The sequence below is a fragment of the Brassica rapa genome, chromosome A09, assembly GCF_000309985.2.
Source record: "Brassica rapa cultivar Chiifu-401-42 chromosome A09, CAAS_Brap_v3.01, whole genome shotgun sequence".
NCBI classification, from domain to species: domain Eukaryota; kingdom Viridiplantae; phylum Streptophyta; class Magnoliopsida; order Brassicales; family Brassicaceae; genus Brassica; species Brassica rapa.
The window spans coordinates 19,498,280-19,524,885 of NC_024803.2; the positions used below are offsets into that span (position 1 = coordinate 19,498,280).

General features: G+C 36.2%; 2 protein-coding genes and 3 long non-coding RNA genes across 11 annotated transcripts; 2 read left to right on the plus strand and 3 right to left on the minus strand.

Moving 5' to 3' along the window:
• Positions 1–2,787: 2,787 nt before the first annotated feature.
• On the minus strand, positions 2,788–7,120 carry LOC103848692. Its single transcript, XR_629197.3, has 5 exons — positions 3,420–7,120; positions 3,298–3,342; positions 3,122–3,217; positions 2,935–3,031; positions 2,788–2,845 (listed from the first exon to the last, which is right to left on the minus strand). It is a non-coding gene; the product is annotated as an uncharacterized LOC103848692 (long non-coding RNA).
• A 4,374-nt stretch (positions 7,121–11,494) lies between these two features.
• Positions 11,495–14,478, plus strand: LOC108870356 (ATPase 1, plasma membrane-type). Of its 7 annotated transcripts, none has more exons than XM_033279923.1 (8): positions 11,495–12,259; positions 12,541–12,595; positions 12,775–13,075; positions 13,165–13,298; positions 13,396–13,569; positions 13,647–13,829; positions 13,910–14,091; positions 14,176–14,478. In XM_033279923.1, exons 4-8 carry the CDS (start codon positions 13,173–13,175, stop codon positions 14,270–14,272), a joined length of 762 nt encoding a protein of 253 aa, XP_033135814.1. In that variant the 5' UTR covers positions 11,495–12,259; positions 12,541–12,595; positions 12,775–13,075; positions 13,165–13,172; the 3' UTR covers positions 14,273–14,478. The 7 variants fall into 7 exon arrangements, with proteins under 7 accessions (XP_033135814.1, XP_033135812.1, XP_033135813.1 ...); XM_033279919.1 differs by having other exon boundaries at positions 11,498–12,259; positions 13,165–13,325; XM_033279920.1 differs by having other exon boundaries at positions 11,498–12,250; positions 13,165–13,325.
• Positions 14,479–15,303: 825 nt separating this feature from the next.
• LOC117128153 lies at positions 15,304–22,803 on the minus strand. The gene is made up of 2 exons (XR_004451349.1): positions 16,092–22,803; positions 15,304–15,958 (listed from the first exon to the last, which is right to left on the minus strand). It is a non-coding gene; the product is annotated as an uncharacterized LOC117128153 (long non-coding RNA).
• A 240-nt stretch (positions 22,804–23,043) lies between these two features.
• LOC117128152 (mitochondrial amidoxime reducing component 2-like) lies at positions 23,044–24,753 on the plus strand. The gene is made up of 7 exons (XM_033279916.1): positions 23,044–23,304; positions 23,429–23,578; positions 23,639–23,901; positions 23,973–24,037; positions 24,098–24,200; positions 24,280–24,390; positions 24,471–24,753. The coding sequence occupies exons 1-7, from the start codon at positions 23,181–23,183 to the stop codon at positions 24,594–24,596; spliced, it is 942 nt and encodes a 313-aa protein (XP_033135807.1). The 5' UTR covers positions 23,044–23,180; the 3' UTR covers positions 24,597–24,753.
• A 1,313-nt stretch (positions 24,754–26,066) lies between these two features.
• On the minus strand, positions 26,067–26,603 carry LOC117128298. Its single transcript, XR_004451568.1, has 2 exons — positions 26,416–26,603; positions 26,067–26,384 (listed from the first exon to the last, which is right to left on the minus strand). It is a non-coding gene; the product is annotated as an uncharacterized LOC117128298 (long non-coding RNA).
• Between the last annotated feature and the right edge of the window lie 3 nt (positions 26,604–26,606).

Consider the following 26,606-nt stretch of genomic DNA (forward strand, 5'->3'; position numbering starts at 1 on the left):
CTCAGGCGATCCCCGAGTAGAATCGGCTGGATCGTTTCTCTCCGCACCATCATTCCCTGCGGCAGTTGGAGTCTCCATAGCCCCAACAGAAGTCTCTTCACGAGACCTTTTCTTGCTCTCCTTTTTCTTCTTCTTCTTAGCCGCGGCTTCAGAGACATCGGCAGAAGGTGGTGCCTCTTCCAAAGGGACACTCCTGTTCTTGGCTTTGGCCCTATTGGCCTTCTTCTTTGGGGAACTCTGAGCTGGCGGCTCAGAGTTCACATCTCCATCTGCGGGAACAGGCCTGACTTCTGAGGCACCGGCAGAAGACGATTTCGTCGAGAGCATTTGAAGCTTTCCTTTCAACAGGGCACTTAAGTCGGGAACTCCCTCCATCTTTCTAGCTTGGTTAAGGAGTTTTTGCTGCTTCCGAGTAAATAGGGAGAGACGTGATTTGCGGAGACCGAGTACACAAGGAAGTCTCGATTCCCAATCAACTATACAAGAAAGAGAAATCAGACACGGAGACTATGAAAAAGGTTCAAGAGCATCTCTCTAAGGAAAACGGCAACTTTACCTCTGGCGATCCTAGCTTGTTGCCGACGTATCCACTCCCGACTAAGATCCGGCTACCTGAGATGACTATGCGTCGCGATCAGTTGAGCAGTTTCGAAGAATTTCTCTGGATAGGCAATTGTATTGGGATGACGAACTGCAAAAGAAAAGGGGAACATCAGAACCATCGACCAGAATACGAGTAAACAGACAAATTTCTACCAAGTTGCTGATTCCATAAAACGCGATAATCGTCCCCCGGCGGCTCCTCGAAGGCATGCTCGTCGGACTTAATGAAGAAGTACGCGCGCTGCCAATCCTGCGTCTTGTTGGGATGACCAGTCAAAACGTTGTAACTCGCTCTCATCTTTACCGAGAAGATCCCGTTAGGCTCCGCCTTCGTGAAAGTCAGCTCCTCAAACACCCTCACGCTCATCGAAACATCCATCTCCGCTGCCATAACCATCAACATGACGGCTATGCGCAGCGACCCGTTCAGCAGCTGAGAAATGGCAATATCCCGACGAAATGCGTAAGACGTGATCAGTCTGGGGATTGGGAACCAGAGCTTCGTCTGATCCTTGAAGTAAGATTCATACACGCACTGGTAACCAACCGGTGGCGACCACGGCCGCTGATCGATTGACGGAATGAGGAAGGTGACTCCAGCGCCACCACTCTCTCTTAGCACTCTCTTCACGGTCTCGTTGGAAGAACAGGAACTGAAAACGTTTCCCCACGATTGAACTCGCGGGTCGCGTAACGCTTCGGGAGGCAGTGAAGGTAGTTCTTCGAAAATCCCACCAGGGTGATATATCACAGGACGACAGTCTACTTCGTAGAACGGAACACTTCTCGGAGCAGGGAGACGGCCTGACTGGTCGATACGACCCCTCCGACGAGCCCGTCTCCTAGGCCTTACGACAAGGCTAGGCGCTTCAGAACCACTCGCCTCTCTATCCTCGCCCTCAACGTTTTCTTCGATTTCTTCGCGAAACTGTCTATGGGCATCAGCGACCAGAAGGCGCTGGGAAAGGCTCATGTTCTCCGTATCCCGCAGAGCATCACGATGGATTATGTCGAAATCCTCAAACGGACCCCCGTCCGCATCCCTAGCCGGGCTTGGCGAAGTAGCTATATCTTTCCCTTTCTCCTCGCGCGATAGCCGATTCCCTGAAGCCATATCTCTTCTACTCGGGGGGACGACTAAACCAGCTAGATCGCTAGCAAAAAACCCTATGCTACGGAAGGCTTATCTAGAGAGAGAAAATAAAAGTAGAGAGAAGGGAGAGAAAGTGGAATACCTGAGCTTGCAGAGAAGAATGACGAAAGCAAAGGAGAGACGCCTATTTATAGCAAAAACGAGGCGCATCCTTCGAAGCGTCATCATTAGGTCTACAAAGGCCTAAATGGGCTTCAAAGGCCGCCTAAATGCCCAAAAACCTACTCGCGACGGTTCGGTTTCTCGCCAAAACCGGTTTTCAATCAAGAAACCGGACCGAAATTAATCTCCGGTTCTAGCCCGAACCAATTCGACAGAGTTAACCATCCAAAGACCGCCTGGACTCCTAATCCGAGAAATTTACCTCCCGAGTAAAACACAACGCATCGCGAGAAGACGTAACGCGGAGCGACTAGACGCGGCACGTGACTAAAACCATACACCAAGAAAACGAGCTGTCGTCGGCATTAGGCCCTGTTATATGAACGAACCTGACCCACAAATTCACTGAGACCGACAAGCCGCTCACAAGTGAACTGGGGGGGGACTTATTGTAGGAGATGGATTACATCCCTCCACAAGGCCCATCACATAACAGGCCCTAGCCCGACAAGGTCGATCAAGCTTAGTCGGCTTAGCGGCTAGAGACGTCAGCTCGACCTCAGAGTACTTTAAGCCGGTCAGCTAAGCCGATCAGCTATACTCGGCTTGGATGAAACAGTACTAAGGCCCACATACTCGGCCTTTGGGCGACAAGGCCCAAAGGATAGGCGCGATTAGGGCACCACGCAGAAGGGCACTATAAGAGAGAAGGAGGAGGCAACGAAAAGAGGACTTTTGGGAAAAATCACATACTAAGCGGCTAGATTTAGGGTTTCCTAATCATCTCTTTGATCTTGTCGTTTAAACCTCTGATCTTGTCTCCTTACCTTGGATCAGTCTTGTAACCCACTGTGTTGACTCTAATAAAAACGTCTTTAGTCACCCCATTTTCTAAGTTATCATTCTAATCGACCGAATCCTGTACAAACAGATTCCTGCTGACATTAGATCGTTGTAACCGTGTTTCAGGTTATTGCTCGCCAGCACCTGTGGACCGGAACAAAACAATTACGTACTGACTTAGTTTTATAAATTTAAAACTTCAACTTGCAATCTGTGTAATATGATCTTCACACCATTTTTTCTACTTTAACGCTGACTACGCTACCATTAACACCAGCATTCTTGGCAATTCATTTCAACAGGTAGCTCACTGCTTTCGTCAGCTCCAACCTTAAGATGATTGCAAAAGTGGTGTTATGATCCGATAACCCCATTCATGTGTATTCTTTTATGCTGTGATAAATTTATAATAACCATTACTTAATCGTTTGCTAAAGTCTCGTCAATGGCATCCACTTGTGATGCTAAACTTAACATACTGCATCCACCTCCAACAAAATACCTTCTTCCAGCCGCCTAATATATTAAAGGTTCAACGGATTAGTCTCGCCAAACGAAACATATCAAGATTATTTGCTTAGATATTATGTTATTACCTTCGTATCATCGAGAGCATAGAAACCCTGTGCAATTTCTCATTTCTGCGTGCTTAAACCCCATGTTATGATCGTCAAAGAAGCTTTCAATGCACTGAGAAAATCGAAGAGTAGTAACATACTTATTGCATACATGGTATCTCATATCCTCTTTAGATTTGCAACCTGGTTTGTATCTGGACTGATCACCATCACCTCAATAGGTGGCTTAACAATAGCTTTGTCACTCTTAATCTCGATCTCGCCGGCGCCTACTTCATCGCTCTCAACGCTGATTTCTATGTCACTTGCTAAGTCGTTCTCCATATCGATCTCTCCATCAGAGTCGACGTTTTGTTAGCAATGGATTTGGGTGAGTTATGAAGAGAGTAAGTTTAGTAGGAGTTCACTCAGAGAACCAGACGGGATTTTATTGTGTGAAAATAGGGAGGAGAAGAGATTAGTTCGTTCTGTATTGATGGTGAGAGTTAAGAACGAAACAATAAAGAAGATATTAAATAACGTTATTTATTGATGAAGAGGAGCAAGCGGTAACGAAGATACAGAGCAACTGAGACCGTGAAGGCGAAGTGGAAGAGTCGGGAAGATGAACTCTCTAGTCTCTACACATCAGTCGAAATTAGGGTGGCGAGATTGGGTTCTATCTGGGCCGTTTAAAATGGAAAGACAGCCCAAATGAAGAACCAGTTTTGATCTTCTGTCGACAGGAGTAGCACTGACGTGGCCAAATAACAGTTTCTGCTCGGCTGATTTTTAGTCCTACGTGAGAGCTCTAGAGAATTTATTTGATAATCTTCTTTAATCTAACAATACTAAAAGTTCCAAATCCTCAATACAGTTGTGTTCATTTTAGTCATGAACATATCTTTACTTCGTGAGAGCTCTAGAGAATTTAGCCCTATCAATTATCATAGGTGCGACCGACACCACTCTCATATAGGAAATGTAAATTAAAGATAGTCTATTCTATTTCTCTTCTACAAAAGATACTAGCATTATTAAGAATAGATTATTCAAAACCTTTGATCATCAATGGATACACATTGTTATTTCATAGGAATGAGAAATGTTTAAAATAAAGTCTTGAGTCTTCCTCAATTAGTTTTCCTATTGGACCTAGATTATGGGATCTCAAATGTTGCTAGGTTAGGTTTCCGTCAAGTGATGACTTATTATGTTGGCTTGATACCCATTCCTCTCGAAGTGAATACAACTTGCTCTTTAGGTAGACCTTTAGTCAAAGGATCAGCCAACCTTTCCTTTGATCTAATGTAATCCTATGCTATCACCCACTGGAAAGAAGTTGTTTTATTGATGCATGGCTTCGTCTGATATGTCTTGAATTGCCATTGTAAATTTTATGTTTCCCCTCTATTTAAAGCAGTCATACTATCACAATGAATGCATAGTGAAGTTATGGATTTTGGACATAGAGGAATATCTTCAATAAAATTTCTAAGCCATTCAGCTTATTCTGCAGCTTTATCTAATGCGATAAAACTTAGATTCCATTGTAGAACATGCAATACACGTATGTTTAGATGATTTCCAAGACACAGAACTATCACCAAGTGTAAACTCATAACCTATGATTTATGTGCTTCATGATATATGATATACTATGGATTTCACCGGTTTTAAGCCATAATATAAGTCATATTTAGAGCCTTTGTATTATTTTGAGTCTATTTTAAAATATTTTCAGGTATAGGTATATATTAGAGCACTGTGGAGATCATGAAGCCATTTGGAGCTTAAAGATGAAGAAACCCCTGGATGTTCAAGAAAACAGAAGATAGTGGCGAGTTTTGGAAGGAGTGTCGATCGACACCTTCCTTGGTGTCGCTCGACACCGACGTGAGTACGGACCAACTCAATTTCCAGAATCAAGTTTGGCCCAAAAGTCTCCACATATTACACAATTTCCCCTGTCCGACTTATACCTAATATATAGTTTTAAGCCATTGTTTGGGTAAGATACTATTACATTTATAGAGCTTTATTATTCTTAGAAGTTTGGAGAGAAGATCAGAAGACTCGTTCAGAGATTTTATTGGAATTCAAGTATTACTATCTCTACTTTTTAAATGCAATTCATTCAGTTGTCTTGCTTTAACATGTCTGAGTAGTTACCTTGTTAGCTTTATGGTTTTTTAGGGTTTTGATGAATTTATAAAACATATAACTGTTAGGGTGATTTATTTGGATCCTTCACATGATTGATTTTATTGCTTGTATTCTAGATTAGCTAACTAGAAACTTGAATATAGGATAATCGACAACCGCAAGAGTAGGTTCGACTCCTGAAACTAAATCCTGTTGAGCTAGGTTGTTAAGCGCATACGAGAGTTGGTTTAAATAACTGAGTCAGCAAACTGATTTGAATGTTAATTATTGTCTAAAAGAAGTATCGATCAACACTCTTCCTAAATTTGCATACGAGAGATTTGGAATTATAGGATTTAGACATCTGATTAGACTCAGAACGAGAGCTGGATATCTTACTGATTGAATTAAAGTTCTATGATGGTTTCTATCACACCCTTAGCATCTATAAACTATAGTTCTAATTGCCTGCATTAAAGTCACACTTTTCTCATATTGTTTACAACCTATTTATTGTTTTGTTTACTGCTTTTAATATTACTGCCTAGCTTCATCTTGAAGTCTCTAATCAATTGTGTACCCTCGCTCCATGTGGATTTGATCCCTAAGTTCTGCAATCAATCTCTTATTTGACAAATTTGCTTTAGGGTAATTTGAGCTACATCAATATATCTTGAAATATCTCTAAGTTGAAGGCAATTTCTTAATAAAAGAAAAAAACAAGAAAAGTTTCATTCGGCCCCAGACTTTCATCCTCATTCCTTGAGCAATAACTTGGATTTCTTCCACTTGTTTCACAACAAAAACTGTGTCACTCATCTTAAAGTTTAAAAAGTTTCCCACAATGAACTTCTTATCGCTTACTTCAGACTTGTACTTCTTATCTAATGATTCCCACAACTGTTTTGGAGTTTGGAATATATGATAAACGTCTTAGAGAGTTAAGAATATAATTGTTGCAAAAAAAACTTGTTTTGTGTCCATGCCTCTGAGGCTCTGATGCTTTAATGATTTCATGAGGAATATAACCTTATACAGGTAATTCTAGTCCTTCAGAATTCAAGCACTGTGACAGATTCAGTGTCATGAGATAAAACAACATCTTTTGCTGCCATCTTTTGAAACCACTCGTAGGAATACAAAAGGCTTCTCCATGTGACTTTTCAGAATTGCAGTAGATTGATCCATCTTTTAGATAATATTTGAGAAATGATTTGTACATGTGTCATCACAACATTTATTCTCAAAAAAAAAAAATGACATGACTTTCAAAAATATGACATAACATCAACCTAATTGTGACAAGTAAACTTTCATATATTATGATTTATGTTTTTGGAAAGATTTCTTAAATATGCTAATGCCTATTTCCTACATAATTTTTTTTGTTGATTGAAAAAAATTTGTACTATAATAATAACTGATAAATTATACATCAGAAATATTTTTCTCTATAAATATTCATTTTGGTAAGATTTTAGAAATATGGTAATATCTAAATAATTTTCTATACCTATTAAAACTATATACTTCTATATATATATCACGTTAATAAATAAATAAAAGCTTAGAATATGACATTTTTACATCAACTTATGAAACATTATTTTATGATTATATATATTATCAAAAAAGTGTAGTTATAATTATATTTTTATCAACTTATAAATGTCATTTATATTTAATTTATATATTTATTATAATTAATTTATCTATTTGAATATATACATATTTAGGAGGTGTTATTGGTTTATATATTTTGATTGATTTAGAAATCCATATGGTCTTTATAAATCCAAGTAAAATATGCAAATCCGGAGGTTTTCCCTCGGATTTGAGTCTTTGTATTTTTAACTAAAAAATCCAAACAAATTCATTCAAATCCATTATAAAATCAAATATATTAGTAAATCCGTACGATTGAATAACACTTGATTTAATATAGAATTTATGAATCATTAAACTAATAACACCTGATTTTAATATAGATTTGAAAATCACATAACCAATAACACTATATTTAGTTTGGATTTTCAAATCCATTAAAATACAACAACCAATAACAACTACTTAATATAAAAGTAATTAAATAAAGTATAATATGAATAAAATATCTTTATAAAATTTAAATTGTCTTATTAAAATTTAAATAAAATCAAATTAAGAAGTTAAACTAAACTTAAATAAACAAAAATACAAATAATTACATTATTGTTTTATTTTTTAACTAATAAGGTTAAAATATAAAAACTGAAAAAATTCTTTCATATAAAACAGTAATATTTTTAAACTTATTATCTCCGCACATGGTGCATGAAAACTCCTAGTCTTTCTTTCTTTGAAAAGAAGAAAATAAAATTTTGTCTTAGATTGTTATCAAAAGTACATATGCAAATTAGTTGTACCTAATAATATGTTTTCTTCACAGATAACTTATGAACCCTTATAAATTATTAACTATATTTACAAAACCCTTATAAATATTTAAATTGTTAATTACTTTTTTTTCCTTTCACAACTTAAACGATTGTAGATTGATAGATGTTTCCTTGAGCAATCTCATAAGACATAATTTTGCTTCTACAATGGTGTGTGTAGTTCATGGACATTTATCTTGAGGATCCTATACTAGCAATATCCGTACAACACACCATACGAAGACACTAGCAAACTATACTATATTTTTCTACAGAAATTTGTTATGGAGAAGAAGAAGATTGAATCAAAGATTGAATCAAAATGATTCTTGTCTTTTCTGGTGACTAAGAAAAAATTGGTTTGCGCAACAATTGAAGTGATGATAGAAGGTGAGAACTCATCAATCAAAAACTTTTCGTATAATAAGGAAGGGGCTAGTCTATCGTTGTCTCTTTTTTTCTTTATCTTCCTGCTCTTCTCCCATGCCCGCTAGAAACCGCTAATAGTCATAGTGGGACCTCTCCTTTTATGTCTTTAAAAAATTCAAGTTATAGTCTAGCACCACTAGACCGAAGCTGTACACATTTTTGTGATGGAACACCATATTAAACATATTAAGGAGCAACTTCGTGTGACACTTGATGGCTTTATATATTGACTCAAATGATACCTTTAATCAAGGCGTACATTGACTCAAGTGGTTCCTTTATCAACACATATGTTGACTCTTAACCGATACATTTTTTTCTGAAGCGGTGCTTCCTGTAATTAGTTAAAGTCCAACAACCCTAATAAAGTTTAGCATCTGTTTTAAGGGACTTGAGCACATCCACTGATAAACAGACAAAACAAAGTGGATCCATGTCTCTTTCTTCTTTGTATTCCTCCTCCCAAGTTCGCTTTTTGAAAATGAAATATGCTTCTTCAGATTTTTTTTTCTCAAGAGAACTTGTATTTAGTCTTTATTTCTAGTATTCTATCTATCTTTTGAAATATGTGAAGCTACATATCTGATGGTGGTGTAATGGTGATAACGATGTCAACGGCGGGGGTCCATTCAAGCTTCAACCATGGTGTCTCATCCAAGCTCGATCCAATCAGCCGCATTCAGCTTCCTCGTGATGTCACATGACGATTGAATCCGGTCTGGAACATTCTCACTCCGGCTCAATTCAGCATTGTCGTGAATTTCATTCCTCTCTAACTTCCCTTCCAACTGTCACGAAAAGCTTGAAAGCAACAATGGCTAACTTTGGTGTTTTTGCACATCTGTGATACACTAAAATTGTGTCTTTTCTACTGCAAGCAAACAGTGTTGTTGTAATATTTGAGATTCAATTCCAGAGAGGGCATTTCTTTCCCGCCTACTTGAGTAGCGCGTTGGATCTATTCTTAGGCAGCTTAATCGCGACCAGTTTACACTTTATTTCTATGGGATCAATATCAAGCTAAAATAAATATGGGGATTTTAAAAGTAAGAAATCGTGAAGACAAGTAACATGACTTGATTTGGGTTTTAGATTAAAGAGAATGCTAGCCTAGGGTGGTTTAATCGGGTGTTAAACAAGTGTGAGCCAAACAATTATTCAAGTTAAATTTAGCACTAGTCTAGAACTCTGATCACTTAAGATAGATCAGCCCACTGTCGTGGTGCTTCAACTTTTTTCATTCAATCTCAGTAACTCAACTGTCGTTTAAACTGAGATGCGATGACACACATTAAGATCAAGTCTGATCTGTTCACAAAACACCCTAACATCTATTTTCACTGGTTAGGGATGCAAGGCTCATTCATATCATGTCAACCTATATATTACACGATTAATGAGTAGAATAAACCTAAGTTCAGACATTAAAATATCAGATTAATGCAAGCAATAAGAGCAGTTATGAATGAAGACAATCGATAATTAACTTATTTATGTTTAACTCACGGATCTAACACCCTAACAGCCTAGGTAAAATCCCGAAATATTAGAAGTTTCCATAAAAATCTCTGCCGCTGGAACATGCACTCGGGTTGCTCCGCACGCTCAAGAACAACCTGCAAGGATGCTCCGCTCATGAAAATCTTCTATTCAGGTTCTTTCTGACTCTTTTGCTCCAGATGATCTTACTTTTCTCATATGAAACTCCAGACCTTTAATGACTCGAAAAGGACTAAGAATACTCGATAAAGACTTGAAAACCAATTAGAAAACATATATACAAGATGTCAAAAACACCATATATCAATCTGATCCCTCAATTTTTGTTTCATTTCAATTTTGTCCCTAATACTCTTTAAACGTGCATATTGCTTTTCAGTTTCGCCCTCAAACTTCCAAATTTACATTTATCCTTTGTGATATGCAAATGAATATACAAATGCAGTATATACACATAAAATGCAACCTAACATGATCTAAATGAACAAAAAAAAGATATCAAAATTATTAAAATCATAAGATATGAAACGCGTACTTGCACATGAATCCCAAATGAATTACTCATCTTTATGCTAGACGATTTCAATTTTTATTAGATTACTTTTGCAGTTTTGATAGAAAACGTAATTTTGCGATTTTAATTAAAAATTGATTTTAACAGTTTTTTACAGGAAAAATGATTTTCGCGAGCTTGACATGAAAACGTAATTTTTCGGTTTTAAGTTTTTAACTTGAAAATGTGATTTGAGGTATTAATAGGAAAACATGATTTTATGGTACATTACTTTAATAATATACAGATGTACACATGCAAAGATGTACACATGTAATTTTTGTACACATGTACATATATGCACATATATGACAATTGTAAATCTTGATTATAATATTTCTCTAGTCATATTTAAGAATAAATTAATCTATTACAACTTCTAATGGTAAAATTTGGCGAATTTTTTTCAAACCGCTTGTTTCGTTGAAAACAACATCTCAAATTCTAGAAGAAAAAAAATCAAAACCATTTCCTATTATTTACAAATCAAAACTTTGTGTCTACAAATCAATGATTTGTAGCTACAAACATTTTTCAGAAATGATGTACACATGTACATTTATATATATGGGGATACCTTATGATTTTAATAATTCTTAATCTTTAATTTTAGTTTATTTAAGTTATTTAAGTGTTTGTTGGGGTCAAAATTGGTCACGACGGAATCAATGTCGGAAATTCTCAAGAAAATGTTTCTCTTTGAGGAAGAGATAATAATAGAAAAGAAAAGAAAAGCGGGAAAAACCTAAATCGAGTTTTGTAACAACTCCGAAAGGATTCACACGATAAGTCTTCGAGAAAGGTTACTCTAGGCCTCACATAAATGGATTCCAAACAACGAAACAACTATAAGGCACTATCCTCCAACTCGCCAAAGTGGGGAGTTGGACCAAACAGACCGTCCGACTCGCCCGTTCGGCGAGTTGGACCGAACAAGACGTCCAACTCTCCCATTCGGCGAGTTGGATCGAGCAAGTCGTCCAACTCGCCCGTTCAGCGAGTTGGATAGAACAAAACGTCCGACTCGCTCGTTTGTAGAGATGGTTCCCGAGTTCTAGGTTTGAGATCGATGTGTCGCGTGAGAGAGAGAGAGAGAGAGAGAGAGAGAGAGAGAGAGAGAGAGAGAGAGATTAGGAGAGTGAAACATAGAGAGATGTATGTGTGAGAGGAATCATGTGTGTGTGAGTAAGGAGCCGCACGATTGGACAAGGTTTGCAACAAAATTGGAGAGGATATAGACTTTGCAGATATGTTTCCCGGACTTCAAGATTACTCACATTCTACAAGCACAAAATCAGATTTCTGACTCTTTAGCTAGGACGGCAAGATCTTTCCATAGAAGATTTCACTTTGTTGGTTTTTTTATTCCGGTCTGGTTGACCAGACCACCTCAAGTTTGAGTAAGAGAATGGTCTTTCATTGTCAAAAAAAAAAAAGACTACTCTAAGACGTGTGATCTAACAATACTAAAAGCCAAAATACTGAATGGGGAGGCTATCCACATCAGATTAATAAATTGACCAATCAGGAACATTTTTTTTTGACACATCAGATAGGCTTCCGTGTGGGCTTCTACGTTTGGGCTTCAATCAATTTGTTATTGCCCAAATGACCCCATTTAGAAAACCAAACCTACGAAGGATGAATCTAACATTTTGTCTTCTCTGATTGAAAATCATATAAACTCAGTTCTAATCAATTCTCTTCTTACTCTCGTCAATCAATGTTCTCTTAAAGAGTTCGTTTCACCTCCCTCTTTTTCTCCTTCTTATATACTGTTCTTCTTTCCTTTCTCCAGACCAAAACCCTAGAACCGCTCTAAGCTCAAGCCGTGGCGATGAAAGCAAACGGAAAGTCCCCTGTCTCCTTCGCTAATGAAGAAAAAATAATGTTCTTCAAAGATGCCTCACCAGATCCCCATGAAACCCAGTTACAGCTACCGCTGAAGGTATTTCACGTAAGCATCTAATTGTCCCGTAACTGCAGTAATTGTTAGCATCTTATCCATGGGTCTCTATTAGAAGGGTTATATAAATGTCGACATAGACCCATGAACCATGTCGTTTCGTGAACCTTATTGTGATTTCGTGAGAGAAAATATGTGGTGGATTCTGAAACACTCAAAGTCTGCTTGATGTGTTGCTCAATGAATAGTGAGTGGTGTATTTGTTTGGGCAGGTGATATACGGTGACTTCAGATCTTCTAACGTACTCTTAAATGATAAATTTTTTGTCCAGCTTTAATCTTGCAAGAGAAGGACCTCAGGGCAACAATACTCACGTCACAACTGAAGTAAGTATTGTATACTTCCTTACCTTCTTTTGTTTATTGTGCTGTTAGTTTAGGTGGTGTGCATTCAATTAGGTTCTGTTTTGGTTTGAGTGGTTTTAAATGATGAATTGATATTTCTTCTTTTTTTTTTGAGAAAGAATATTTCTTCGTCTTGATCCTTATCTCCGTTCATTTTATAGAAAGTTTTAAGGCACGGCTACACAAAGCCTCTGAGTATGTTCACTCATGTTATTTGCGGTCAAAGATAGATATTTATAGCCGGTGTGTGCTCTACAAGATCATAACCGGACAACAAACTTTTGAGAGGAACATGCCAGCCACTTAACAAATAATTGGGTGAAATTCTTAACGCTTCAGCATGATCGTTAACCCTCTGTTATGCAACAACTACCCAGCTGCTGGAGCAATGAGCAATCCACTTATAGTGTAAAGATTAAAGAAGATTATCAAATAAATGAATAGTAGAGATTGTTCGATAGAGTAAGAAGCAAGAATGTAGCCCCGTAAACATGTGCAGGGGAGGTTTGAAAGGGTTAAGAGTATAACTTTCATGTGTTGCTGTCTTTTAGGTACTATCATGATAATCTCAAAGGATAGAGTCAAGCCATCTCCAACACCTGATAGCTGGAAGCTCAATGAAATCTTTGCCACTGGAATTGTCTTGGGAGGCTACCAAGCCGTTATGAGTGTGATTTTCTTCTGGGTGATTCACAAGACTGACTTCTGCTCAGTATGTGTTAGGGAGATTGTATAGATAAATATATTGTGTAAGAAACTAATACTTACCCTTTTACTTACAGGAAAATTTTGGTGTGAGGTCAATCAGGGAAAATAACGATGAACTAATGTCTGTTGTGAACCTAGAAGTTAGTATCATCAGCCAAGCGCTTATATTCGTCACGAGGTCAAGGAGTTGGTCATTCGTTGAACGTCCTGGGGTGCTTCTGATGATTGCATTCGTCATTGCACAACTGGTAATTAATTAAGAACATCATATATTTTCAAAGAATTCAAGAAAAGAAACTCATCTCACTCTTCCTTCCAAACGCAGGTTGCTACTTTGATTGCAGTGTATGCAAACTGGACATTTGCAAAGGTGAAGGGTATAGGTTGGGGATGGGCTGCTGTGATTTGGGTTTACAGTATTTTAACATACATCCCACAAGACATTTTGAAGTTTGCCATTAGATACATCTTGAGTGGAAAGGCTTGGGTCAGCATGTTTGACAAAAGGGACGTACACACAGCTAACTCTCTTTTACATCTTGATGGTAAACATAATACTCATTGCTTCTGCTGTTACTTTGTGAGCAGACCGCTCTGACGGCCAGGAGAGATTACGGTGCTGGAGAAAGACAAGCTGAGTGGGCGAGAGAACAAAGGACGCAGCACGGTCTGCAGACAAGACAAGAGGTCAACGTCTTCCCAGAGAACGGGGGTTACAGAGAGCTGTCTCAGATCGTTGAGCAAGACAAGAAAAGGGCCAAGATAGCTAGGTAAGTGTACTTTGATTAAATCGATTTCAACGGAAGAAACAAGAATTTGCTTGATTCTTATTGGTGAATGCTTTGTTTTGACAGGCTTGGGGAGATTCACACATTTAAGGGACATGTTGAATCAGTCGCAAAGCAAAAGGGCTTGGACATTGATACATCAGGACATCACTACACTCTGTAGTTGCCATAACTATTCCCAAAAACTCTTTTTTTTTTTTAATTGTTAGTCATTGTTCCTAAACTTCTAAAATAGAGCTTTGCATTTGCCTTTGAAGAAACAAGGCTTTTGCGTTAAGAGTATATTTATTTTTAAATTGTTCATGCAATTGAATCGGTTTTCCAAAAATTATCAGTTTAATATCAAATACAAAGCTTGGGTTGCCAAAATCATAGAATAAAGGGTAAGCTTTATATATTATAGAGTGAGTTACGTATTCAGACACTTTTTTCTCTTTTTTGTCATGATAAAACACTTCCTGCTAGAGGCACACTTTCTTTCCTTTCTCCTCTATGTGTTTGTACATAATTACCCTTACGTTCGGTTAAAAGAAAGAAGAAGCTTGGTTTGTGGGGATCAATTTTAACTATAGTAGTTGGGTCACTTTCTTTTATTCGTATTTTATATCTCCTCAAACCAAACCAAATGAAAAGACATGTTTCTTTCTTTTTTTAATTATTATTGTTTGTTTTACCTAGTTTTAGTTTGTTTTGTTCATTTTAAATTTAAGGATATATTTGAAAATTTTGTTTGATATACTAAATTATGTTTTTTTATTCTCTATAATTTGATATCCATTTTGATATGTTTTCTTGTTATATTTCAAAAGATACAAATGAAAAATGTGGACAAAAGAGTTGTGGATAGAAACATTGTAATTGTGTACATCCAACTATTGTGGATGGATATGATCATATGATATGTTTTTCTTTTTCAAATATTACTTTATCAATCCTTTCTATTTCTTTATGTGATTATTTTAACATATTAAAGTATATAACTAAATAATTTTTTGATATCATAAATTCTATCTTTTTGTTCTTTACATTTTTAGATCCATTTTAGTATATTTTTGCAATCTAAATATGAAAAAATCATATCAACAAAAAATAACCGTGTATATAGAAAAAATGTGGACATGGATACATCTAATGTTTTCAATTGTATTTTAATGTTTGTGTTAGTGGATGAGATCTTTTTTTTTTAAATGATTGGTTCTTTATTTTATTATTGTTTATACCACCTAATGTTTTCAATTGATTTTATTTCAAATTTTTAAGAGTTATAAAATGAATATACTATTACAATAATTTTTATATATAATTTTCTATTTTTGAAATCATTTTATATATATCATATATGTATATATATCAACGTTTACAAAAACAAATATGTCGACATGGTATGTGGATGTGGACGACATGTGTAGATAAAAATTTGTAGACAAAAGTGTTTTCATTACTTGAAAGAGAAAACAAAGGTCTGGAGACAATGAGTCAAACCAAAATGTGAGGTACGGATGTGGATGTGTTTATCTAATCTAAATCAAGAAAATATTTTGCACATTTTAAAAATATTGGGTGAAAGCGTGAATAACCAAAACGTGAGGGACCACAAATTAAAAAAAAAAACTGAAAATTCACCATTGTTGCTCTCACTCTCTAGCATGACCCAAATCACCAACTAGCAGCAGATCAAACTCGTTGACATCATCAGCTTCATGAACTTCTCCAATTTCAGCCCTACTCTGCGTTTGTCGTCGCACAGGTTCAGTCGTCCTCCGCTGAAGTAGAGAGGTGCCGTCGTCACACATTCAAACGCAACTTTCTTGTCTTCTTCTTCCCCTTGCTCCTCCACATCTCCTTTTCACTGACACAGAACAAGCAATTATGAAATAGTTTTCAGACCAAAACTTCGTGTCTTATGGTACCAAAAAGATCTCGTCCTAACTCATCTTCTACAAATCAAAATCAAAGGAAAACATTGAGGATTAAAGACAAACCTGGTGCTAACTTGACGTTTCTATGTCGTAGTGAGCGCAAGGGATCGAGCTCAGAGATAGATTGGAAGGTAGAGTTGGTTTGGTCAAAGAAACAAGCTCTTAAAAATTACTGAGAGAAAGACATATGAATTTATGAGGTTTGTGATATTATTATTGAGAAAGTAAAAAAAACAACAGAGAAAAACAAAATTTTCCAGAGAAAGGTTGAGTTAGGAAGAAGAAGAGAGTTTGAAATTAGAATTAGGGGATTTGGAAAAGTAAAAGTAGATTTGAGATTTGAAATCAGAATTGGAAAGAGATATGTAATTAGAGTTGAGAATTTGTGAAAGGGAAAGTAGATCTACGTTTTGAAGGTGAGAGGAGAGAGGAGAGAGGAGAGAGGAGAGAGGAGAGAGGAGAAAATATAATCATGGTTAGTTATTTCTGGTTAGGTTAGTTTGGTCTGATCAAAATTGAGGGTATGAAGGACATTAGACAGACATAATGTGTCTAGCCAGCGGGAAGTGTCTAAAAGTGTAAAACATAAGACGAAAAGTGTCTTATAGAGTAAAAAAATCTATATTATAACACCTGAACATGAAATTTTATATTACATATGTATATGTTTTCTTATCCTATCCACAAGAAAGCACTCAAGCTTAGGCTTTATAATTCACACATGCACTTACATGTTATCTCTTCTCACACTTAGAGCTTGACTGGTTTCCCCGCTACTTTTGCGGTTGGTATCGGTTGGCAGCGTTTCGAAACAATCATACAAACCGCTATAAATCGCTTCAAACCATTCTGAACCTCTTAAAATCAAAAGGTGGTTACAGCTAGCGTTTGTGGTTGCGGAAGGATAATTTTTTTTCTTTTTAAAAAAAAACCATATAAATACAAAAATAAAAATATTCAATAAATTTTTTAAAATGGAATTATAAAAATACTAAAATATATCTATTATATTTTAATTAATATTATAAAATTTTAAAATAAAAATATTTTCTAAAATTTTGAAAATTTGAAACTATAACTTTCTAAATATAATTTTCATATTTATTATAATATTATGATTTTTGATATTTTTATAATTATATAAAATGTAAATATTGTTATTTTATCATTTAACCGCTGCTGTATTTGGTAGTTAACAATCATAAGTATCCCGTAAACGCAACAATTTCTAACCGCAAAACCAGTCATAGAAATCTCTTAAAATCGCTAGAAACCGCAACCACCCGCATCCGCAAACGCCCGCAGCCGCAACCGTAACCGCTGCGTTTGAACCAGTCAGGCCATCACTATAAGACTCAACCGCAAAACAAAAAGATATTTTTTTCTCTAATTTTGTTATGTAAAATTAATTACTTAAAATTCATTTTAACATTGGTTTTATAATTTATCAAACTCTGTAACTAGACTTATTTTTCTGTAAGTTCTTAGTATGTCTTTCTCCCTGTTTTTACCAAAAAAAAGTCTTTAGATAAGGAATGTTTATTATCGGAACAATTTTATTGTGTTCTAACCTATACAAACTAAAAATAGGGTTACAAAGGCAGCATATATAGTTTGGTCGCTGCATCTGGGGAGCATATAGCCACATTAATCTTACTAATATGCTGATAAAAATTCCTCTTACCAACTTTACTAACACATAAATCTCTTTTGTAAGCTATACTAATCCAAAACACTATACATATGGCGGAACCATAAACATTTTGTATCGGGTCAGAATTCTTTTTATGAGGTCCAAATTTATTTTTTATGGGATCAAAAGATTTTTTTTTAAAAAAAACCAAATATAAATATTTTTTTAAATAGTGGGGGTTAGCTAAATCCATCTCCGTATGTTGCCTCCGTCCTTCAAGATAAATTTCTCAACTAAAAGACAAAAATTTACAGTATTATTGTATTTTATTTCCTAAATCTTTTGGCCATTGAAATATATAATTATGTTTTAGCTTCATTTAACTACTCTCGGAGATGGTCTATCCGTAAGCCATACCGCTTTTTAGAGATTAATCTAGAACTTTTTATAAGTATGGGATATCCTCAGATTGATCAAAAACAAAAAAAAAACACGTTTGATTTTCTTTAATCAACAGAAAAGTAAACAAAAATTAGAAGGAGTAGATATAAGAAAATAGGAAAGAAAGAAAAGATACGGTAAAATAAAATGCGTCATTTTATTTACATTAATAAAATACCTATTACTATGATGTTGTGTATATACTTAAAGTATTAATTACTTAAAATTCATTTTAACATTGGTTTTATAATTTATCAAACTCTGTAATTAGACTTATTTTTCTGTAAGTTCTTAGTATGTATTTCTCCCTGTTTTTACCAAAAAAAAAATCTTTAGATAAGGAATGTTTATTATCGGAACAATTTTATTGTGTTCTAACCTATACAAACTAAAAATAGGGTTACAAAGGCAGCATATATAGTTTGGTCGCTGCATTTCTGGGGAGCATATAGCCACATTAATCTTACTAATATGCTGATAAAAATTCCTCTTACCAACTTTACTAACACATAAATCTCTTCTGTAAGCTATACTCCAAAACACTATACATATGGCGGAACCACAAACATTTTGTATCGGGTCAGAATTTTTTTTATGAGGTCCAAATTTATTTTTTATGGGATCAAAAGAATTTTTTTTTTACAAAAACAAATATTTTTTTTTTAAATAGTGGGGGTTAGCTAAACCCATCTCCGTATGTTGCCTCCGCCCTTCAAGATAAATTTCTCAACTAAAAGACAAAAATTTACAGTATTATTGTATTTTATTTCCTAAATCTTTTGGCCATTGAAATATATAATTATGTTTTAGCTTCATTTAACTACTCTCGGAGATGGTCTATCTTTAAGCCATACCTCTTTTTAGAGATTAATCTAGAACTTTTTTATAAGTATGGGATATCCTCAGATTGATCAAAAACAAAAAAAAACACGTTTGATTTTCTTTAATCAACAGAAAAGTAAACAAAATTAGAAGGAGTAGATATAAGAAAATAGGAAAGAAAGAAAAGATACGGTAAAATAAAATGCGTCATTTTATTTACATTAATAAGATACCTATTACTATGATGTTGTGTATATACTTAAAGTATTAATTTTAAAAGAAATAAATAAGACAGATCTCGGACAATATTATGATTGCACAAGAGATGTTCCATGCACTGCGAACTAAACCATGCGGGAGAAATAAGAGGATGGCCATTAAGACAGATATGAGTAAAGCATACGATAGGATGGAGTGGTCATTCATTGAAACAGTTATGCGCAAGATGAGATTCTCTGAAGTCTGGATCACTTGGATAATGAGGTGCATCACTATGGTTAAATATAAGGTGCTCATGAATGGGCAACCAATGGGAAATATAGTCCCGGAAAGAGGTTTACGTCAAGGAGATCCTTTGTCTCCTTTCATCTTTATTCTATGCACGGAAGCGCTCGTTAGCCTTCTTAATCATGCAGAGAATCAAGGTATGATAACGGGGATGCGTATTACACGTGCGTGTCCCTCGGTATCTCACATTCTCTTTGCTGATGATAGCCTTTTCTTCTGTAAGGCGGATCCCCATGAATGTGAAGAAGTGATGAAAGTAGTCAGCAAATATGGGAAAGCATCAGGACAGTGTATCAATTTTGACAAATCCTCTTTACTCTTTGGTAAGAGGATAGGTGTAAATCTCAGACAGCAAATCAAGGATAAACTAGGGATACAGAATGAGGGAGGTATGGGAACATATCTTGGAATCCCAGAAGATATCAGCGGATCTAAATGCAAGCTATTTGCGTTCCTGAAGGAGAAATTAATGCATAGAGTGAATGGATGGACGGGGAGGTGGCTATCAAAAGGAGGAAAGGAAGTTTTGATCAAATCTATACTGTTAGCACTCCCGACATATGTTATGTCTACCTTTTTGCTCCCGCTGGAGATATGTGAGAACCTCGCAAGTGCCATTGCACAATTCTGGTGGAGCTCAAATCCACCAAAGAGAGGGATTCATTGGGCTAAATGGTAGAAGATGTGTTTACCAAGAGAAGAGGGCGGGATTGGTTTCCGTATGATCCATAAGTTCAACCTGGCTTTACTAGCCAAACAACTGTGGAGACTAGTCCAATTCCCTGACTCGTTGGTAGCTCGAGTATTGAGAGGAAGATATTATAGAATGAGCTCGCCATTGCGATTGCATTCTGTGAGTGTCCCATCCTACGTCTGGTCCAGTATATCAGCGGCACGAAAATTACTACTTTTGGGGATCAGACAAAAAAATCATTCTGGATATGAGGTTAGGGCTTGGGAGGATCCTTGGATCCCTACTACACCAGCTAGGCCGGCAAGACCTATTGCTCCAGTCCTCCATCCAAACTTGAGAGTTAGTGATCTCATTAATGGGGAAACAAGGGAGTGGGATGATGGATTACTAGAAAAGTATGTCAATCCACATGATATACACCTCATTAAGATTTTGGCCATAAGCTCAACTCACCATAGAGACTCCTTCTGCTGGAATTATACCAAAAATGGCCAATACACAGTTAAATCGAGATATTGGGTAGCACGGAACCTAATGAGGAACGATGAAGATAAGGAGATCCTGGAACCGAGCATCACCAAACTCCAAGCCTTTGTTTGGAAGGTAAAATCACCCTTATGTGGCAATTGATAACTGGACAAGTTTCTGTTACAAGGAATCTAGTACGACGAAACATGAGATGTGATAACTACTGTCCAAGGTGTGGAGAATCAGAAGAAACAGCTACAGCTCTGCAAGTGTGGTCCCTAGCATCAACACCATCTGCTCCTGACATCTTTCCTCTAACAAGTATTTACGCCAACATGGATTATCTCTTCTGGAGAAAGAACAACATTGATGCACCAGAGCTTGACAAAGACGGAAAGACCCTTATCCTTCGAATGTCAGAGCACTGATTTGCGCAATAAATTGGCTAAGAGGATTTGAGTCTTTAGACTGTAAGTTCTTGATCATTAGTCTCTGGTTCTATCCTTAGATTTGTCACTGGTCTTGTACTTGAAACTGATAATCGAATTTTCTTAGGTGATGAAGTGGATTTTGAACCTTTGGAGTTGGAGGAAGTTGGAGTAGAAGTTAATGAAACATGTCAGGTCTAAGTTCATGTGTAAGTCTACTGATATAATCACTTGTCTTGGCTTCTTTGTGTTGTGTATGTTTGAGTCTGCTTATAAGTTTGAGACGTTTGAGTGATATGGGTTTTAGGGTTTCCTTATACGTTTGAGACTTGAGTCTGCTTATAGTTTGAGACTTTGAGTCTGCTTGCTAAAAATGCTTTCACATTGCTATCTTGTATACGTTTGAGACTTTGAGTGATATGGGTTTAATGTATTAGTCTAGCATGGTTTGAACTTGAGCACTTTGAAGTATTAACGTATTAGTCTCGCATGGTATTAACGTATTAGTCTCGTATGGTTTGAACTTTGAGTGATATGGGTTTAATGCATTAACTTTGATTTGGTGCAGGCAAGTGACATGTATGAAGTTGAGCACTTAGGGAGTTTAAACTTTGAAGTTACGAGGTATGAACTGATGCTATTTTATTAAGTATGAACTGATGCTATTTATGTGATCTTTGAATTTATGTATTGTTGCACTTATGAATTTATGGATGAAATTTAATCTTATGAATTTATATTTGTATTTTTAGACTTATAGATTGAAATTCAAAATATTCTTATATGGTTTTTAATGGAGCCCATGGCAGCCCATATAAATATGGGTGTTAGTGGATTTAAGCCTTAATGAACATGGTCCTTAATAGTTATGGTCACTCTTTGTCCACAAATAATAAATGGACAAATGGATATGGACTAGTGGACATGGGCTCGCCCAGTTTACAGCTCTACAAAGACCCTTATCCTTGGATAATCTGGTATATCTGGAAGGCCCGAAATGATAAACTGTTTAGAGGAATAGACAGAGATCCTATGGAACTAGTTAGATATGCTGAAAGTGAATGCCAGGCTTGGTTTAATGCCAATGAGAGGATACCGGATAACCCACATGAGCTTCATAATGAGGAACCCCAAGCCATAAGCTTGGATAATATATGTATGGTGGATGGATCATGGACTTCCATGGCACAGTTTAGTGGTTGCGGATGGGTCTGGAAGGATAGCCTGGGACAGACACAGCTTATGGGAATGCACAACTTAAGTAGGAGAGAGACTTCTTTGCATTCGGAAGTGGAGACACTAAGGTGGGCAATGGAGAGCATGCTTCTACATTCTTCGTGTCACAGCTTTGGAACAGATTGCAAAGATCTAATAGCAATGATACGAGAACCTCAAGCTTGGCCAAGTTTCGCGACTGAATTGGAGGCAATAAAGATGCTCCAGCTATGTTTTCCAGAATTCAAGATCTTTCACATCCCACGAGCACAAAATGGAATATCTGATTCGTTAGCTAAGTCTGCTAGATCCTTTTATAGGAAGCTTTGTTACATTGGTTGTTCTATTCCGGTCTGGTTACCCAGACCATCTCAAGTTCTTTAAGTTATAGAATGGCCGTTCGTTGTCAAAAAATAAAATAAAATAAATAAAATTGATTTTACTTAATTTTAGTTTAAGTATTTTAATAATGATATGAAAATATATTATAATAATTTCAAATATTCAGATCTAAAAGTGTATTAAATTTACATATATACTAGTTTTTTAAAAGTTCAAATAAAGATGCAGCTTTCATTAAAATCTCATATAATTTTTAAACTTTTTTATAATCTAAAATACATAAACCGGGCGGTTAAACGATCTAGTATAATTAAAAGTCACAAAGTTACCTTGGGTAACTAGAAAAGTGGCGTATATTAGAACAACAAACCAAGAGGTCTCGGTTCATCTGTTAATTTACAGGTTGAATTGGTAAGGGACTTGGGTTGTAAAAATGCAACAGACTATTCTGGGGTTTGTTGAGTCATAAATCAAAGTGTTAAGCGTTTAATCGGTTCAGATAAAAACTCTAGGGAGCATATGTGCAATTCTGTGAAGATAATGTTCATCGCAAGGAGATGATGTACAACACTAGAGAATGAGAAAGAGATAGGGGAAGAGAGATGGAGAACGCTTTGTCTCCGTCGCCGGCAGGTGAAACCGCGGGAAGAGTAGCCTCTCTGTACGTCTATCCGATCAAATCTTGTCGAGGGATATCTTTGTCTCAGGCTTCTCTCACTCCCACAGGTATTTAACCAGAGACACTAATCCGTTTGTTTGCTTATGAGTTCTTGATGAGTTCTTGATTCAAATGAAATTTGTGGGCGTTGTAGAAATTATTTAACTTTTGTGTGTGTGATTGGTTGGTTAGGGTTTCGATGGGATAGAAACTGGTTGATTGTGAACTCTAAAGGAAGAGGATTGACTCAAAGAGTGGAACCAAAGCTTTCCTTGATTGAAGTTGAAATGCCTAAACATGCGTTTGCACAGGACTGGGAGCCCGACAACAACTCTAACATGGGTAAGATTTTGTCTTTTTATTCTTCAACTAAATTTTTAAGATATCTTTTTTTTTTTACAGTGGTTAGAGCTCCTGGCATGGATGTACTTAAGGTTTCACTAGCTAAACCTGAGAAAATAGCCGATGGTGTCTCAGTCTGGGAGTGGTTTGGCTCCGCACTTGATGAAGGAGAGGAAGCCTCTAACTGGTTTACAACTTTTCTTGGGAAGCCTTGTCGACTTGTTCGTTTTGCAGACTCTGAGACAAGACCTGTGGATCCAAACTACGCTCCAGGTCACTTTGCGATGTTCTCAGACATGTACCCTTTCTTGCTTATATCACAGGTCAGTCACCATGAACGAGGAAGTTGCTTGGGTTCTTGTTCTGCTCAGAATAGTTACATTACGTTTTATAGGGTTCCCTTGATGCCCTGAATGAGCTTCTCAAGGAGCCTGTACCCATCAGCCGATTCAGACCCAAGTATGTTTGTTTCAAAATTATTGCTTTGTAACAACACTTGATCAAACTTTCTTTTCACAGCATCTTGGTTGATGGATGTGAACCATTTGCTGAGGACTTATGGACAGAGATCCTTATAGACAATTTCACCTTTCATGGTGTGAAATTATGCTCTCGTTGCAAGGTATATACAGCCTACTTCGTTATATACTTTCTTTGTTTTTGTTTTAAGGGTAAGCTTTTAAATTGTTTTGGATGATCAGATACCGACGGTAAATCAAGACACTGGAATTGGAGGTGTAGAGCCAATTGAGACTCTGAGGAGTTTTAGATCAGACAAAGTCTTACAGCCACAGAAGAAACCACAGGGAAAGGTACTCAAAAAACATTGTTGGGTTTACTTTATCATCATAATGATTGAATATGGGAGTTTTGAATGATGATGATGATGCAGATATACTTTGGACAGAACATGGTTTGGAAACATGGGGTTGGGGATGGAATAACAAAAACAATCGAGATTGGTGATTCTGTTTTTGTCCTCAGAAAACTCTCCTCTCCTACTGAAGCAGCAACTTGAAAAAAACAAGAAAACGTGCATTCTGTACATGGTGTAAGTTTATCCGAGGACACCAAGCTTTTATCAGAGCTTGTACATATCATTTCTACTGACAATCAAACCCAAACCTTTAAACTTTATCATTATGAAAAGCCAATTAATATTGGTTAAAACATTAGTGTGCTCCCAAGTAACATGTAACACAATTAGGGAATGTGTAAATACAAACCCGACAGAAAATATGAAATCGAGAGTAAAGAAACATAAAACGCCAAAATAGAGAAACAAATGACGTTGCCCATTGCTTTAGAATAGATATGCTTGACTCGAGTTGCTTCGCATGGCTAACAAGATCCTCTACATGGCTTACAAGGTGTAAAATCAAGCATAGACCGAAATTCACACCGTCGATTTCCGTTCAAATTAAGAAAGTTAGGAAAACCCTAATTCCCCAGAGGTCCCGGATATCTGCTAAACCACACGCCAAGCAATCAGAACACGAAAGTAAATACGAAAAGAAATAAGAAATCATAAAAAAGAACAAAAGGAGTCTTATTTCAAATTCGCGTATGAGCGTTATAACAAGGTAGAAGCCTCGGCTATCAGAGTAGTCGACGAGATTCCTAGTTCTAACAACCTAAGACTGCAAAACCTAGTTGAGTCGCAACTTGAAATAACAAAACAGAAAGTTGCATAAATGCTATAAGTGCTAAGTTTACTCTGAAAAAGTTTTCTCTTTGTGTCTCTCGCCTAGAACTTCTTATATACTCCCTCCAAGGTCGGCTTAAGCTTTCCTGTTATGCCTTTTGGCCGACTTTAGCATCTTTCAGAAATATTTAATTTTCTTCGATCTTCGTAATTATCTTCGGAAACTCAACATTTATCCTTTTTCGCAGATAAAATATAAACCGTTGTAGTACTGATGGGCTTTTACCAAATAAAATCGTAAGTGGGCTCTTAGTCCCGTTTTAGGCCTCTTTGGGCCGTTTTTGGACTTATCCCGTTTATTACGATTTTCGAATAAGTTACCGCAGTTTTTTAACATTTTTAAAATTCAGTTTACTATTTTTACCATAAAAGAAGGGTAAAAGTTGTCCAGAATTGCCCAAAATATCAGAAGTACTATTGTGACAAATAAAAGTCCAAAGTGTCCCATTTTTCCAATTTTCCCTTAATGTTAACTATATTAGCTTCGTATATCATTTGGGGTGGGAGCTAGTTCCACTCTTTGTCAAGAGTAAGATGATGACTATATTTCATGACCAAATATGAAGTTCGGGGAACTAACCTTTAGACATTGATATTAGGGAATTTATGGCATTTTCTATTTTACCTATGTAATTCAATTTGAATAATCCAAAAGAAATAGAAAACAAATTTGGACTTCTAAAAAGACTAAAATAAAGTAAAAATCAAACTTTTAAGAACGAAGTTCATATAATTACAGCCAAACTTTATATTGTCAATTATATGATATATATCGTATACTTGATATACAGATATACTATTATACTCCTCCGTTCCACAAATATAGACTTTTTAGTATTTTGACACATATTAAAGAAAACACATTAAACTACCATAATAAATGTATCGTTTTCTATATTTTCAATTTTCAATAATTTTTACCAAATAGTAATTCAATAAAGTCAATTAATTTTTTTGAAGTTTACAATTTTTTCATAGAAAACACAAAAATACATCTTTTTGAAACAAACTTTTTTCTAAAAAATCCATCATTAAGGAACGGAGGGAGTATAAACCTTTATTTTAAATAATCTGTGTTCGTTTTATTTGGTTTACTAGGTTCTAACCGAGCCATATGTTTTATTGTTGAAACACTAACCGAGCCATATGTATGTCCTGAGTTTTCTCAGAAAATAACATGTCACACTTCTTTTGATTACAACTGGACGATGTTGGACGTCGCAATGGTCTCCAAGGATTCCAACTGGGTCAGTACGTGGAGGGGCTGAGGTCCTAGGCACAACGCCCACGATGTTTGTTTCACTTTCTGGTCCTCGTCCTTTG